This window comes from Abramis brama, assembly GCF_963993115.1.
Source record: "Abramis brama genome assembly, chromosome: 4".
Lineage (NCBI taxonomy): Eukaryota > Metazoa > Chordata > Actinopteri > Cypriniformes > Leuciscidae > Abramis > Abramis brama.
Window position 1 is genome coordinate 54,315,291 of NC_139966.1, and position 15,213 is coordinate 54,330,503.

General features: G+C 38.4%; 1 protein-coding gene across 2 annotated transcripts in view; it reads right to left on the reverse strand.

Moving 5' to 3' along the window:
• dock4b (dedicator of cytokinesis 4b) overlaps nucleotides 1-15,213 on the reverse strand; it is an 88,632-nt gene that overhangs the window by 39,146 nt on the left and 34,273 nt on the right. For both annotated transcript variants that reach the window (XM_084111468.1, XM_084111467.1), the window contains exons 7-16: nucleotides 13,996-14,080; nucleotides 11,183-11,334; nucleotides 7,935-8,016; nucleotides 7,794-7,854; nucleotides 7,572-7,704; nucleotides 6,633-6,721; nucleotides 4,078-4,203; nucleotides 1,557-1,681; nucleotides 1,182-1,344; nucleotides 68-174 (exon numbers count right to left, since the gene is read on the reverse strand). In XM_084111468.1, coding sequence (XP_083967594.1) covers nucleotides 68-174; nucleotides 1,182-1,344; nucleotides 1,557-1,681; nucleotides 4,078-4,203; nucleotides 6,633-6,721; nucleotides 7,572-7,704; nucleotides 7,794-7,854; nucleotides 7,935-8,016; nucleotides 11,183-11,334; nucleotides 13,996-14,080 — 1,123 coding nt within the window. The remainder of the gene's footprint in view (nucleotides 1-67; nucleotides 175-1,181; nucleotides 1,345-1,556; nucleotides 1,682-4,077; nucleotides 4,204-6,632; nucleotides 6,722-7,571; nucleotides 7,705-7,793; nucleotides 7,855-7,934; nucleotides 8,017-11,182; nucleotides 11,335-13,995; nucleotides 14,081-15,213) is intronic.

Sequence of the window (15,213 nt, forward strand, 5' to 3'; positions counted from 1 at the left end):
GACACACTGTGCCTCTTGAAATTGCATTTGTTGCAGAAAAGTCAACAAGACATTTTGACAGCTGTACCTTATGAACGATGAGCTCGTGGGTGCCGTCGGGCAGAGTCCGGCCGTCTTCCTGCATTAGAGGAACGAATGAGAATCCGAAGAGCTTCTTCTCCCCTTTGTCTTTAGCTGGAGAACACAAACACTGTACATTACATGTCAACTTATTCTTTTAAAACATACTCGATGCTCACTCGGGTTGCCAGATTGAGGACAGGCAATAGGAACAAGTGCAATTGACAATGGAAAGTGACGAGCCTTACACTGTAAGCTGATTGCATACAAGCATACGTACTCACTCACTCACTCACTCACTCACTCACTCACTCACTCACTCACTCACTCACTCACTCACTCACTCACTCACTCACTCACTCACTCACTCACTCACTCACTCACTCGCTCACTCACTCACTCGCTCACTCACTCACTCACTCACTCACTCGCTCGCTCACTCACTCGCTCGCTCGCTCACTCACTCGCTCGCTCACTCACTCACTCGCTCGCTCACTCACTCACTCGCTCGCCCACTCACTCACTCGCCCACTCACTCACTCGCCCACTCACTCACTCGCCCACTCACACACTCGCCCACTCACACACTCGCCCACTAGCTCGGCTCCAGTATATTCTTAATAAGAACCAACTTTTGATTCTAAACCCTACACCATCACCAAAACCAGCATAAACCAGTCTGGACCAGAATGGGAAAGACATACTGGTCTATCAGCAGGGAAGATCAATAGATTTCTTGCAGATGATTTGAGGTGTATTTGTGTACAGGAAGTCTATACATCTGACGAATAAAGCACTGACTCAAGCACATATCTCTATGCTTAACTTGGATGTATTTGCATCAAAAAAGTCCCATATTTATCAAAAATACCCCTTGGTGATTATACTTGCCCATTTTAAGGGCCCATTAGTGATCTGACTCACACAGTTCAGTGTAATTCTCCAGCACTTTCATTATTCATTTGAAATTCAGCTAATTTAACTTCCTCCCTCAAGCTCTGCATCTACTAAGTGTGGGAAATACCATCTTGCCTCAGTCTTATGTATTATGTGAATATTAAAAGCATCATAAACTGAGGAACAAAAAGAACAATGTCTTTTCTCAGCAGTGTCGGACTTACTGGAACAGTGGCGGAACTCGAAGCGGACGTGAGAGCCACGGAACATGTCGACAGGGATGGGAAGCTTGATTAGCTCTGCCCATCGCGGGCTGTTGTTGTGGTAAAGTACGAACGTGTGATACTCGTCTCCACCCGGCTCACCCGAACCCACGGCCACAAACCCCTGCAGAGAGAGAGTCAACAGACACGGAGTGAGTGAAGATAAGGAAAACCACAGACCTCTCACCTCTCACCTCTCCACCTCGATGGCTGTTTGTGTGAAAACAATCTATGTCAGACTTTGATTACCTGTTCACTTTATAATACCTGGTACCCAAGATCATGTCTATTTATATGTAATCAAGTAGAACAAGGAACATTTATCAGTCTAAAAACCTTGAGAATCTGTCCATCGGCATCCAGCGCGTAGGCGGTGACTTCCACGTTTCTCGCCACGCTCTTCCCTCCCTTCTCAAACTCGCCTTTCTCCAGTGTGATGTATAGATCATTTCGCATCTCACCTTTAGGAAAAGAAAAGAAAGAACAGTTTTATGTTGCCATAAACGCAAAAAAAAAAAACTGGGGCACCAGAAATCCATCCAAAAAAATTAAGAAGCTTCTCAGTAATCTACAGAAACCTTGTATCGCCATATTTCAGCTTTTTTCCCCGTAAATTATTACTATTGGTCAGTCTTTACATCTGTACTTGGGATATTCAAATTATTAACCAATGAAAAGTATTACAAAAAAATGTGACTAAACCTCACATCTCCATTGGATCCTCAAACTGTCAGTTAAACCTCATAACTCCACCCACCTCTATTGTGAATTAAGTGCCACACACAGTTTGGACCGTCTCTGCTTGTTTGCAATGCAAGGGTAAATAAAGAACTGGTTCTTTCAACAAGTACAGCATTTTCTTTACTCAAGAAACACTACTAATCCAAAAACTTTGTAACTCCGTTTGAGCTTGATTTTAGTCAAATGTAAAGTAGCAGTTTTGGACACACAAGGTTCCGCCTGATAGCGATGACATATATCATTTTTTATAAAAAGTTTTTCTTAGAGTTTAACTCTCAGTTTCACTTTAACTGGGTTCAAACCTGCAACTTTTCGCAATCTAGATCCCACATTAAGATTTGCGCCAAGAGTGCATTTTTCGGCATGGATTTTCAATGTTAAAATGAAACAATGTTTCCCAATAGATGCCTTCACACAGATCGAATGACTTTTTACCATGTACATTGATTTAATGTTGTTTGCTCAGCAGAAAAACCCACAGACCAATAAGATTTTTCTCATGTTTCTGGAACTCGAATTGATCCTGAAATGGAAATTCTCTTTGACATCAATTGAATAGAAATGCAAAAGCACTTCTCTCCTCAACAAGCAACATGATTTGAGGTATCATTCGTGTCGTAGCACAATTGGTGCAGGTTTAATATAACACCTTTTCCCCCGGTTTCACATGCAGGGCTAAAGATAGTCCAAGACTAAAATGCATGTTTGACAACTTGCACTGACATACCAATCTTAAAATATGTCAGTGTCGTGGTTTTGTCTAAAGATGCACACCGGTAATGTTTTTTTTTCTAAGGCACATTTATAAAAGCTACTGAAATTTCCTAATTTAACTATGGCCTAATCCTGGCTTAATGTGAAACCAGGCCTGGGTGTTTGTGGAAAAGCACCACAGACTAAAGATAAAACATGGAAAGTGTCATCATTATTATGACACGGGAGCACAACTACACTCATATGAAGTTCATCCCTGCCAAACGTCCTCAGCAGGTGCATCCTGAGACTCGTGGATAAGACCGCTAATGAATGATTATCAAAAACACACAAATTCTCTATCACACAGGAAATGCAACTACATTTTTGCACCTTGTCATTTTTCATCGACCGTCTGTGCCTCGACAACCACATGTGCATGCACATTTTCACATTTATAGAAATGCAAATGTTATGGCCAACAGTAGGTCACAACCACATTTCATGATGTACCAGTTATTATTCACCCATGTAGAAGAAACAATACAAAAAGTACATTTCCTGAGACTATGTTAGATTACTTTGTGGACCTCAACTCTAGAAAAGGTGCATGATTTGTCCCCGGCAGCGTGGTTTGAAAATACACTGTGAACTGTGGGACACATTTTAAAGCATTGCAGCTTTTGCAAATAAAGGGGACAAAGAGCTCCCACCACCTAAACCACCAAGCGGAGGAAGTCTGGGTTCCTGTGTGTGTGTGTGTGTGTAATGCAATTAAGTGTGTGCAGTCCTATTTCACGATGCAACTTCAAACCAGTAGTCATGCCAGCTAATGTCCATATGACAGTTGCTGTGGCAACAATCAGATATATAAAAACAATCACAGTAAGTTTCCTGGAAGATCAGAAACAGAACTGGTGAATGAGAATGACCTGGAATATGCACACACACACACACAGACAAGAACCCACGCGCGTTGAAAAAAGAGGGAATATCAGCCTACAGCAAAGGACTAATAATAAATCCGGCAACCATAAGGCACAGTTACTGCCAGTGATGGCACATTCATCCAGGAGACAGGCTGCTTGTGCAACCAAAACATCTGGGTCAGTTGTGGAAAGACGGAGAGTGAAAATAGTCTCAGACACATACAGACTGTCTGATGCATGCTGCACAAAACACAGCAAGAGCTTCTCAAACTTGCAAGCTATAATCTGATTGGTTGGCTTTGTGCAATTTCTGAGAGTCAAGGTGTGTTGGATTTTATCAGTCTGACAAGAAAAGTCACGTTTGTCAAAGTACTGTGCATGCCAAGAAGAGCAAATCAGCAAGGCAGGCAAACGCTTGCAGCAAATGTTTGAGATTTGTTGCAACAGAGCCTTTCTAGAATATAATGACTGTAAGTAAATGAGTTTATTTTCACCTGGCATGATGACATCAGAAAAGCCCAGTTTTTTGGTTATGGACACTCCTCTGGAGAAAAGGACCATATATTCTCTCCGCAGCTGTTCAATGTCGCCGTGCAGCAACTGGAGCGCCACCGCCAGACCTGGATTCAACACACACATCACATATTCATATTTATTCTTAAACAAAGAGAGCATAATATGAGATAATTACAGATGATTATTCACAGCTTTCTCAAATCACTTAAAGAATGGATCTTCACCCAACAGACTGACACTGAGAAAACTTCACATAATGAATATTCACAGGTATTCACTGAAGAGGATATGATGAATATTCATTAGAAAGCTCTGGATATAATAATCCTCCCACATTCTACTCTCTCAGTTTGACAGGGTGTGATGGTAAATGTCAATTTTGTGTAATGTTTTTGTGAGATTTGGCAGAGTTTCTGGTTCACATTTAAGAGGTTTGCATTTCGGTAAACAGAAGTTCTGCTTTTGAGACAATTGTATTGTTATAGTTATGTGATGTACTGTAAAAACACACTATCAGTCCAGAATCTGCTTTCTGTCACACTTCTAACCACATGAAAAAGAAATCGATACATATTGCCATACAAACGATACATATCGTATCATCATCTCACAAGTCATTTCCAACCACCTTCAACCTATTTTCCTAATTTTCCAAAAGCTTACTTGACTTCTCTGCCCAGTTTAGAGTTTTGCTGAACTTTGGAGAACTAGACGGCTTAGGATGGAAAACAATTTAATAGCCCATCGGTACATGACAGTGCAATGATTAAGCAAATGTGTATCAGGCTCTGTGCTATTGCCGCTCTTAATGATGTACTGAAGCAGTGCCGAGGTTGATCATGAACTGTCTGGCACATACTCAATGGCAATGGCTTTATGTTGTATAATCGCTGTTTGATGGCACAGGGTCAGAGAAGTGCTGTTGGAGAATTATTCCATTACTGAGCTCGCACAAAGTCTCCATTAATCACACAGACAGATTCAGACCGTGAACATGGGAATTGAGCCAAACTAAACCTACCCAAATAGAAATGTTACGTCAATAGCCAGCACACACTTTGCAGCGATTAGAAGACTATGATTAATACAACTTTAGTCACAAAATAAGCAAGATTAATGGTGTCAAGGTTACACATAAAACGAATGCAAATTTTAAAATAAAATCAAAAATAATAAAATAAATAAATAAATAAAATGGGAGTTTGACAAGCACTAGACACTATATATTTACTGATCTCTAATGTAACATTGCACCTTAATTATAGTCCAATTATAGTTGAATTCCATTATCATAATCACTCAATTAAAATGGTCCTGATAAAGCTGTTTCTTTGTCCTGTTCTGCATAACTGATGTTGTAGAGATTAATCTAAAAAAACAGCATGGCTGATGAGTGTGTATCATAGTCAGGATGTGATCTTGTCTCTCAGTGAATGAGCAATCGTTTAACAAACAGAAGAAGAAATCATATCTTCATTGATTCAGATAAAATTTAGCAAGATGGTACTTTTGTGAGCATTATTGTTCATTGTCTGGTGTGCTGAAGAACGTGACAAATAAATGAAATAATTGATGTATTCCCTGGCTTTGCAGTGTGATTACTCAACATCTAACGGATGCGGAGGTGCTGCGTGCAATTACGAGCTCTTCACAGAAAATGCACAAATCGCAAAAAAAACCTGCAAATCAACCATCTGGACACTTGTGCTTCTTTATGTGCAAATCTTTTTTTTCCCCTGCCGAAATGAAATGTATTACCATTTTTGGATAAGCCACCCTGAGGGGCTTTTCATGCGTCTTTAGATCTAAAATTATTAACTTCGAAGTCATCATGCAAATTAGGTTTCTGGGAGAGCCAAGCATCTTTATACCACCGGCAGATATGCTGGCAAACCACGTACACAAGCATTACGCTGAAAATGGGGTTATTTCATTTAATGGAAAATACACTTTTGAAGTTTTTATTTTCCCTAAAGTCAAGTCAAGTCAAGTCAAGTCACCTTCATTTATATAGCGCTTTTGACAATATGGACTGTTTCAAAGCAGCTTTACAGTGATAATAGGAAATTAAAGTAACAGAGATTGTTTTGGCTTTACAGCAGCTCTAGAATAAAGTTATTGTCCAGCTAAAGTTAGTTTTGATCGATTCACTTCCGTTGCAAAGATCATTAGTTATTTGTTTATCAAAGTTTCATGCGCCAAAAACAGTCTTTATTGGGGTTTTCATGACCATTTTCCAGCCTCTCTCTGACATTTAAAGGCTATTTTGTTACTGTCCCTTTAAGACTCTTATGTAAATTGGCTGTTATATTTGGCTATAATTTCTGTTATAATTGGCTAACCTATTTTGTATGTACGTGAGTCCCCAACCAAGTCGCTGGACATTAAATTAGATGTTGATATGTAACCATGGGCAGTCTTATGTTAATGTGGTTGTAGTTATGTCATTACAATGGTGATTTCTGATCCGTTTATGCAAATTGTTTTCAATAAGTGACTTGACTCAATCTCAAGGTTGTGACAGCTTCATTACCTGTGTTGGAGCCTGAAAGGTTGTATCTGGAGTTGACTTTTTTAATGATGTTGTCGTGAGTTTGACTCCAATCGCTCTCTGTGTTGCAACTGCAAAAAAACAAAACAACAGAGGACAATCAGCGTACTGGATTCAATCACACAGCCACACAGATATAAAGAACAGCAATCACATTATCAGCCCAAAGGACTGGCCACGAGCCAGCTGATAATGTGTGAGTGTCAACTGTCAAAGATCTAGAGCCAAACACATCTGTCTGTGTCTGCCCTCCAGTGCAAAGTAGGCCACACTATTGCATTTGTATTTCAGGCACCAATTCTTTAGATAAAAATCATTATACTTTAAAGCATACAAATGTTTCCCAAAACACAGAAAACGTCCTCAAATTTGAATGGGGAATGGAGAAATCAGCTTTTTGGGTCTCTGTTATAATATAATATAATATAATATAATATAATATAATATAATATAATATAATATAATATAATATAATATAATATAATTTGAATGGGGAAATCAGCTTTTTGGGTCTCTGTTATAATATAATATAATATAATATAATATAATATAATATAATATAATATAATATAATATAATATAATATAAAACAAAATAAAATTCTGACTTCTTCAGCAATGTACATGGCTATTTATGTACAGCTTTATTTATTAATTTATTTAGGTGTTTCATGCCATCCTCTAAGACTATTTTCATGTCAAATTCTATTATTTTTAGGCCTGGAAATCAACATTTTAAAATACCCTTATAACTATAGGGTTATATTGTAGAAATGAATTGGTAGAGCATATTAAAATGATGGTGACGAGGCAACCTCAACCAATTCAACCAATCAGGGAAAAGAGTTGGTCTGAAACCAGGCTTGGCTGTTTTCACTGTCTTTCGGTGTTATATGGTGTGTGTGTGTGTAGGGTCACTTACGCATAGACCTTCAGCAGGTGGTCGTCTTTGGAGTCAGCAGTGAGGAGATCAGCGATGCTGACCACAGCACAGCCGAACGGACGCCTGTATTGCACATTACACGTGTTCTTCTTCTCTCCTGCACCCATCCTCCCTACACACACGAAACAATCAGCGCTCATCACATGCCTGCAGGGTCTTTGGAATCAGTAATTATTCTGTGGAGACAATATCGGCTTTTACCAATCCTAATGATGTGTACAACAATATACACGTCTTTTCTCAGGTCGCCGCTCCCCAGATCCTGAATAAAACAAAGAAAATTTAATCAACACCGATTACTCCGCATGATTAGTCTGGGAGTGATTTAATCTCAACACTCACCACAAAAAGTGTGCATTGTCTCTCGGTCTTCTCGGGAAACTTGGGCAGACCATTTTTATTTAGTTTAACAAAGAACCTTTCACTGCAAAACAAAGAGAGAGAGAAACACTTTCAGTTTAAACACTGAGTACATTATGTACAAATGCAGTTTAAAAACACAAAGAATTAGATTCAAAGAAAAAGAACACAAATAATTAGATTTTTAAGGACAAAATACAGTGTGTAACATTTTTGGAACCGATTCAAACATTTTAAATAGACAAATTCACTTTGCCTAATCAAATATTTACCAAGCATATCTCATACATAAAACGGTTCATCATAACAGATGTTGAACTGTCAATGAAACCGAGACAAAACAAAAAATGTAATAAATATTTCAAGACATTACCATGCAATACCATGCTTTTGTCCCATTGAAATGTTTAACTATGTACTACAATAATACCATGTATACCATGGTAATACTATGTTCTTTGCAAATACAATGGCATTATCATGATCTTGGATGTGTACAAATAAAATAAAATGTACGGCATTACCATAGTAATACCATGTTTTTTTTTTTTGGAAAAGTACCATGGGTTTTAAAAATACAAAAACAAAACAGGTACAAAACATGTTTAAATTAACCAAAAAAAAAAAAAACATAAAAAACACCACCACACACAATTTTTTTGGGACATGTACCATGGTATATACATCTGATACAACCACGGTGTCACAGTACTTTTTGTAAAAATGAAATAAAAATTGTGTGGTTCCCGAGGTGACACCATCGTGCCCTTGATCAAGATGCTTTATTTTAAGTAACTCCAGTTCTGCTGTGTTTTTGAATATATGTATCCAGCAAATTAAATAAATGTAGTTTAAACCATGAGGGAATCTGCCAGCTGTCAATACAAGGCAATAATGGAACAGACGTGTGTCCGTAACCGACCGACCTCATAATCCAGTTACATGACTTTCACAGCTTCATGATAAAAAGAAGAGCGGCCCTATAATGTATCCCAACAGGAACAATAGCTGGCAATAGAGATCGAACAAATCTTACGCATACAATCCGCTCAGGAAAATACACGCATTCATACACACACACTTGCATAAAACCGGCCCTTCACACAAACACCATGTTAATTAACTCAGCATTGTTGCGATCACAGCGTCCCATCACCAGAGGTAGGAGCACAAAGGCTGTTTCGGCCTTTGACACACAGCTGCAGGGCTGCGATTGCTTTCTGAAGAGGCGTCTGTGGACACTGGGATATTCCTATCTGCAGACATCACGCCAGCATTTCAATGACACACAGACGGGCGGCCCTCTTTCACTCTCGCCTGGAACATCACAGAGAATTTGATATTTCCTCCCTTGATGCCAGGGATTTTAACACAAGTTCAAATGGGACACCGATACGACCCCCACGCCTCCCTCCGGACACGGCTGGATAAATCGACACGGATGGAAACGTGATCCCTGTATGTCTGGCTGGGTAAATTAACCACGCCACAAAACGGTCCCATGGGAACGAAGGGGGAGCCGTTACCCAGAAGGCTGTCAATCAGCACTTTGTACATGTCCTGTAGCAGAAATGAGGAGAAACACAGATAGAGTCTTTCTCTCCCACATGCTTCACACACACACACATAAAAGCTTTTGGTTGCAGCGTTCAGACTGTCTAAAGAAAACTGAACACAAACAGCAACCTCGTCTTTTTGTGCCAGCGCTCGCTGTCCGTGCAACAATAGACAAAATGGGCATAACTGGTAACATGAGCTGCCTAACACCAGGACTGATACTGAATCACTCGACTCAAAGAAATGCTGTGGGATCAGTACAAGTTAAGCTGCATGAAAAATTAATAAAGGAAAAAAAAAAAAAAAAAAAAAAAAAAAAATTGTGTTGGAAAAAAATTACTTTAAATTATAATAATAATAATTATTATTATTATTATTATTATTATTATTATTATTATTATCATTATTCTGTATCCATATACTGTATTATTATTATTATTATTATTTAAATAAAATAATACATTTACATGTGCAGTGAAACCATATAGTTGATTTGCAAGGATTATGCATCCAAAATCATAGAAAAAGTTAAAAAAATTAAACATTTTGTGATTTTTGACATTTGACAGTGATAATTTTAAAGAAAAATGCCAAAGGATGTAAAAACATTTTTTTTTTTTTTTTACTATTATGTTAAATGTATTAACCAAAAAGTATTATTTTAGCAAAATGCTTAATTTCAGACATGTAAATAAAATATAAGTACGCAACAACATGGTATATCCTTAAATATATTCATATAGTTTTATTACATACTCAGAAGTGAGTACTTTCTCCATCAACAGCACATTACATTGTAAATTGGGATACAGCCCCAGTGATTCCCTATTCACTGCAGTTGTGTGAATCTGGGCAGCACTGTGATTAAATCCACAGGACCTGTCATCGCTGGACATTGAGCAGATTTGAAGCTGCAGGAACAAGGCTAGTCTGAAAAAAAGTGAGAGCCACCCTTCCATATGGAAACAAAAAACAAAAAAAAACTAATTAATTAACTGGAAATCAGCCATCTAACCAGGTAGGGAAATCGTTGATGGATCAGGGCCACATTAATATTCTCCTTCATGACTATAGACTGATGGAAAAACTCCAATCAATGAACAGAGGGAAAACAAGGAGACAATGTGTGTGAGCAAACGCCACAGAGCAGCTGCTGAAACGGTTAGAGACTGTAATTAACCATTAGATGATATAAACAGGTACACACACACACACACACACACACACACACCATCTGAAGGCTCTCACAGCCTCAACTGCAGGTGTGTTTCCCTGATGAAAACTGTTTATTTGTTTTTCATCTGTCTGGCAGTGGCCGGGACAAACACAGGAGGAAGCACGTGTAATGAGGTTATGATTGAAGAGCACATCCTGGTTCAGGACACAAACAGGACACTTTTCCACAAAAGGAAGACTTTTCTTTACAACAACGCTCCAAAAACTGCTTCAAATAAATAACTAATAAATCTATTTATCAAAGAATTTTGAAGAAGAAATATCATGGTTTCCACAAAAGAATGTTTTCAACATTGGTAATAATAAGAAATGTTTCTTGAGCAGCAAATCAGCATATTAGAAAACATTAAAAAAATCGTACAAACCCCAAACTTTTTAACGGTAGTGTATGAGCTGACAAATCGCACAACCATATGAATGAATAGTTAGATGCTCACCTGAGCGGTTTGTTCTCTCGACTGTCATAGATAAAGAAGAAGACCTCCAGTTCTTCACCCAGGTTTGAGCTCATCAGACTCTTCAAATGGACAAACATGTGATGTGTGCTGACAGGAGTCGGAGTTTCTTTCTTCCGGTGCCGATGCTCCATCTATGCATTCCAACACATAGAGATTATTACATGTGTGATGCAACCATTTTTCAATAGAGCAAGAGAAAAAAAGCATGTAAACACCAAATAAAGCTCTAACTTTGCATTATGTCTTTTTAATACCCAGAAAAGCAAGGAAAACTGTGCATAACATAAGCATAAATGCATTGAATATTCCATTGAATTCCAGTAGCTCCATGTTCACAGCACGGCTCCTTTACAGCCGGCCAAATCTAATTTGCTTCAGTTATTATGCTCCTTTCTTAGCACACAGAGACCACAGAGAGCAATGTCAAATGCGCACACACACACAAACACACGTGCACGCACATCACTGCACACACGCTAATTTTAAGTGGACATTCACACCGTTGTTGTGTAACAAACACACTTCTCACTTGGGATTGAGTAGTCGTTGAACCGCACTCTGTGTGAGGACACCGAGGTGTGAACAGGTGTGATGTGAAATATAAAAGGGCCAACGGGACAGTGCATATGCTCTCTCTGTGATGCTGTGTGTATGCATGAGGACGACATAGATAGACACTAATGAACACACTTTAATTTAAAAACGTATAATACTAATGATGTAACCTTTAAGTATTCCTCACTTAATTAGCATTGGAAGTTTTAAAAGCAATTATTCAAGTAAATTAGCAGTCATTTCCAATTAATGTCTCACAAACCATGTTGAAAACAGAATTTATTTTACTTTATTTTAAGGTGACGTACATTGTACCTACTCAAATAAGTACAATGTTGTTGTTGTTTTTTTACAGTTGTAGCTACATTAGTAGTTTTTAAATGCATGAACATAAAAGTAATCATGCATTTTAAGGGAATGTATTTAGCGAGATGCTAACACGTGAAATAGTTGTATTTTTACAATACATGGTATGTAAAAATGTTAAATACTTCAATTGCATCCACAAATTGGGTTTCAACTGATTGTAAGGTGATGTGTGATTTAAAACAGAAGCATTTAAGTACATTTAAGTCACCATGAAATTGGAAAAGATAAAAAATGTATGGAATACTATATCTATTATAAATGATTTATCTGTGCACATCATTATTTTTAATTAATATGCCCTCATAATTTTTAATCTGAACAACTTCCCCTCACTCTCGCAGCCTCTCCTCTCGTCTCTTCTGACATGTATACTGACACGAGGGCGGGGCAACCTGTCAGTCACATGAGATCGACCAGTAGCAAAACACAACCATCCAATCAATTCCCAATGGACAAAAGCCAGTCCAGCCCTACATTTTGTTTTATTCGAGAAGCCATTTCACTCGGATATACGTCACAATAGGGAAGAAAAGACTATCGCAACTTCCCTTTCATGTCAACTTTAATAAATGAAGAAAGAGAACCAAAGAGAGCAGCAATTCCTCCTTTACAAGAAATTACATGAACCGAAGCTTTTAATGGGAATGAATAGGCTAAAAAGATAAAGCACAGGAATTTCAATAAAGACTTTATTCCCCGTTTGGCAGGTCAGGTCAGATTACGGAAGGTTCTAGACTTCTTAAACCGCTTACTTTTACATCAAGAACTCCAAACAAAGAGCACCTGTGTCCTGATCAAGCGTGTGTGGGGTAATAATTATCATGAACAATCAACCAAACTAAACCAAAGAGTAAGGACAAACTCAATGACAATGTGGCATTAAAAAGTGAAAGCCACTAAGATTGTCCAGTTTATTGTGTATTCATTGTTCTTGGCTGAGTTTTCCCACTCCCAATCTCCCAGTTTCTTTCACACACACACACATTTGTGGTAATGTCTAAATCCTCAAGACTAATTAAAGTGTGTGTGGTGAGACTGGGTGACCTGATTCACTCCCACACTATTCATCACAGCACATTGGGTATGTGTCAAAGGTAATGAGCTCCGTCTAAACACACACAAAACGCCATCCTGTTGAGCCTGCTATTCAATCACAGGCTCACAGCTAAACTAGACCATCATAGCACAATATAACCCAAATAAATCAATAACTGTTGCCAAGAACTCATTTACCCCCGCACAACCCATTTTAGCTTCGATAGTCATTCATCATAAACACCAGTTCTAATTTTAAATAAAACCTGAAAGATCTTTTAATAAAGCCGTTACAACTTTTTGAGATTCGTGTTCAATTAAAAAAATGTTGGGCCGTCAGCAATTTGCATGTTGCGAACATCCACCTTGTGTTTCATCTCACACGCAGCTGATGGCAAAAGTGTGTGTGCCCGCCACATAAACCATAATAAACATAATGGAGTCCGTCTGGCAACGGAGGGTTATTACATTACATTACACAGTATGGGGACATTTCAGGTCACATTTAGCCTAAGTAATGCTCCAATGTGCTTCGCATAGCTCAATTATATCACAGCAGAGACTCCCCGCTGTCAACAACCCCTCCGGCTGGCAACCAGACTTCCACATCCATGACGACTGTAATTGTCTGCGGCGTATCTTGCCAGCGTGTCTCAGAATTACTGTCATTTTCCCCATAGGGCCTGTTACTCGAGATGATGGTAGGCTTTCATCTTACGTGCCTCTTACGTTTAATGGAACGGGATTAAGTGGCTAAATCGGGAAACTTTCAGAGACGATAAACTCTTGAGTCAGGAATGTGGTCGTATGGTAACGCAGCAAAACAGACGTACCAGTCGATAGAGCTCAGTGACGCTGATTTCATCCGGGTCCACCATGCTGAACTCTCTCCTGGGTACCAGGTCCAAACCCAGCTGCCTGTGAAAGGACGGAAACCATACAGCATTACCAGACTGCGTACAACATATTTCTATGTTAAAGCCTTTTCACAGCAAGGACGATAACTATAACTATAACAATAACGATAAAGGCCCTGTTTACAGTTGGTATGAAGATGCATTTTGGTCGATCGGACACATTCCCGTTTACTCCTTTGTCCACTTTCAACCACTTTTGTCCTGATTTCTTCGAGGGGAGGTTCTATGGGCGGGTAAATCTATGGACTTTTTCAGATCTTTCGATTTAATGGACAAAATAAGCTCACGCAATTTACATATGAAAGTGCAAGGTGACGACGGAAAAACATACGGAGAGCAGCAGCTGAAAAATCAGGTAAAAATCAGGAATGGTGAGAGGACATTGTGCTTGGTAAGCTCTTCAAACCAAACTTGGGTCTTCAGCCGACAAAGTTTAAATCCCGTCTGGCTAGAGTGCTTCCCATAATGTTTACACATTAGGTCAGTAGGCGGAGAGTAGGCGGTCTTTTGTGGCTGTTCGAACGCATTCGACTACATGAACGTTTACACTATGAAAGCAATCCGGTCGAATCCGTTTTTGACTACCTATGGAAGTGATGGAGAGCGGACAACCGACAAAGTGTCATCCACTTGTGATCCAATCAACCAAAATGCATCTTAATTCCAGGTGTACACAGGGTCAAAGATATAGTTAAAAAAAAAAATCTAAATATAAAAGCATAGCAGAATCCAGACCACAATTATAACGATAATGCCAAAGAGAAATAATATCATTGGAATCACTTTCAGAATGATTTTTTTTCCAACTGATGAATAATAAAAACATTGACAGCCAATCAGAATACATCCTGCTTTAAAGAGCTTGAACTTTAAAAAGGCAGATGACAAACCTGCAACACATGCTTATAATAAACAATGATATTGTGCATTGGTCACAGGAATACATTATATATAAACTACATCTTCAAATATAATACAGTAGACAACTCTTGTTTTAAATTGTAATAAAATTTCAAAATATTGCTGTTTTACTGTATTTTATTATTTTTTTACAGTATTTTATTATTTTTATTGTATGCAGCCTTGGTGAGTATAAGAAACTTTAAATAAAATATTCAACACTTTTACAGACCC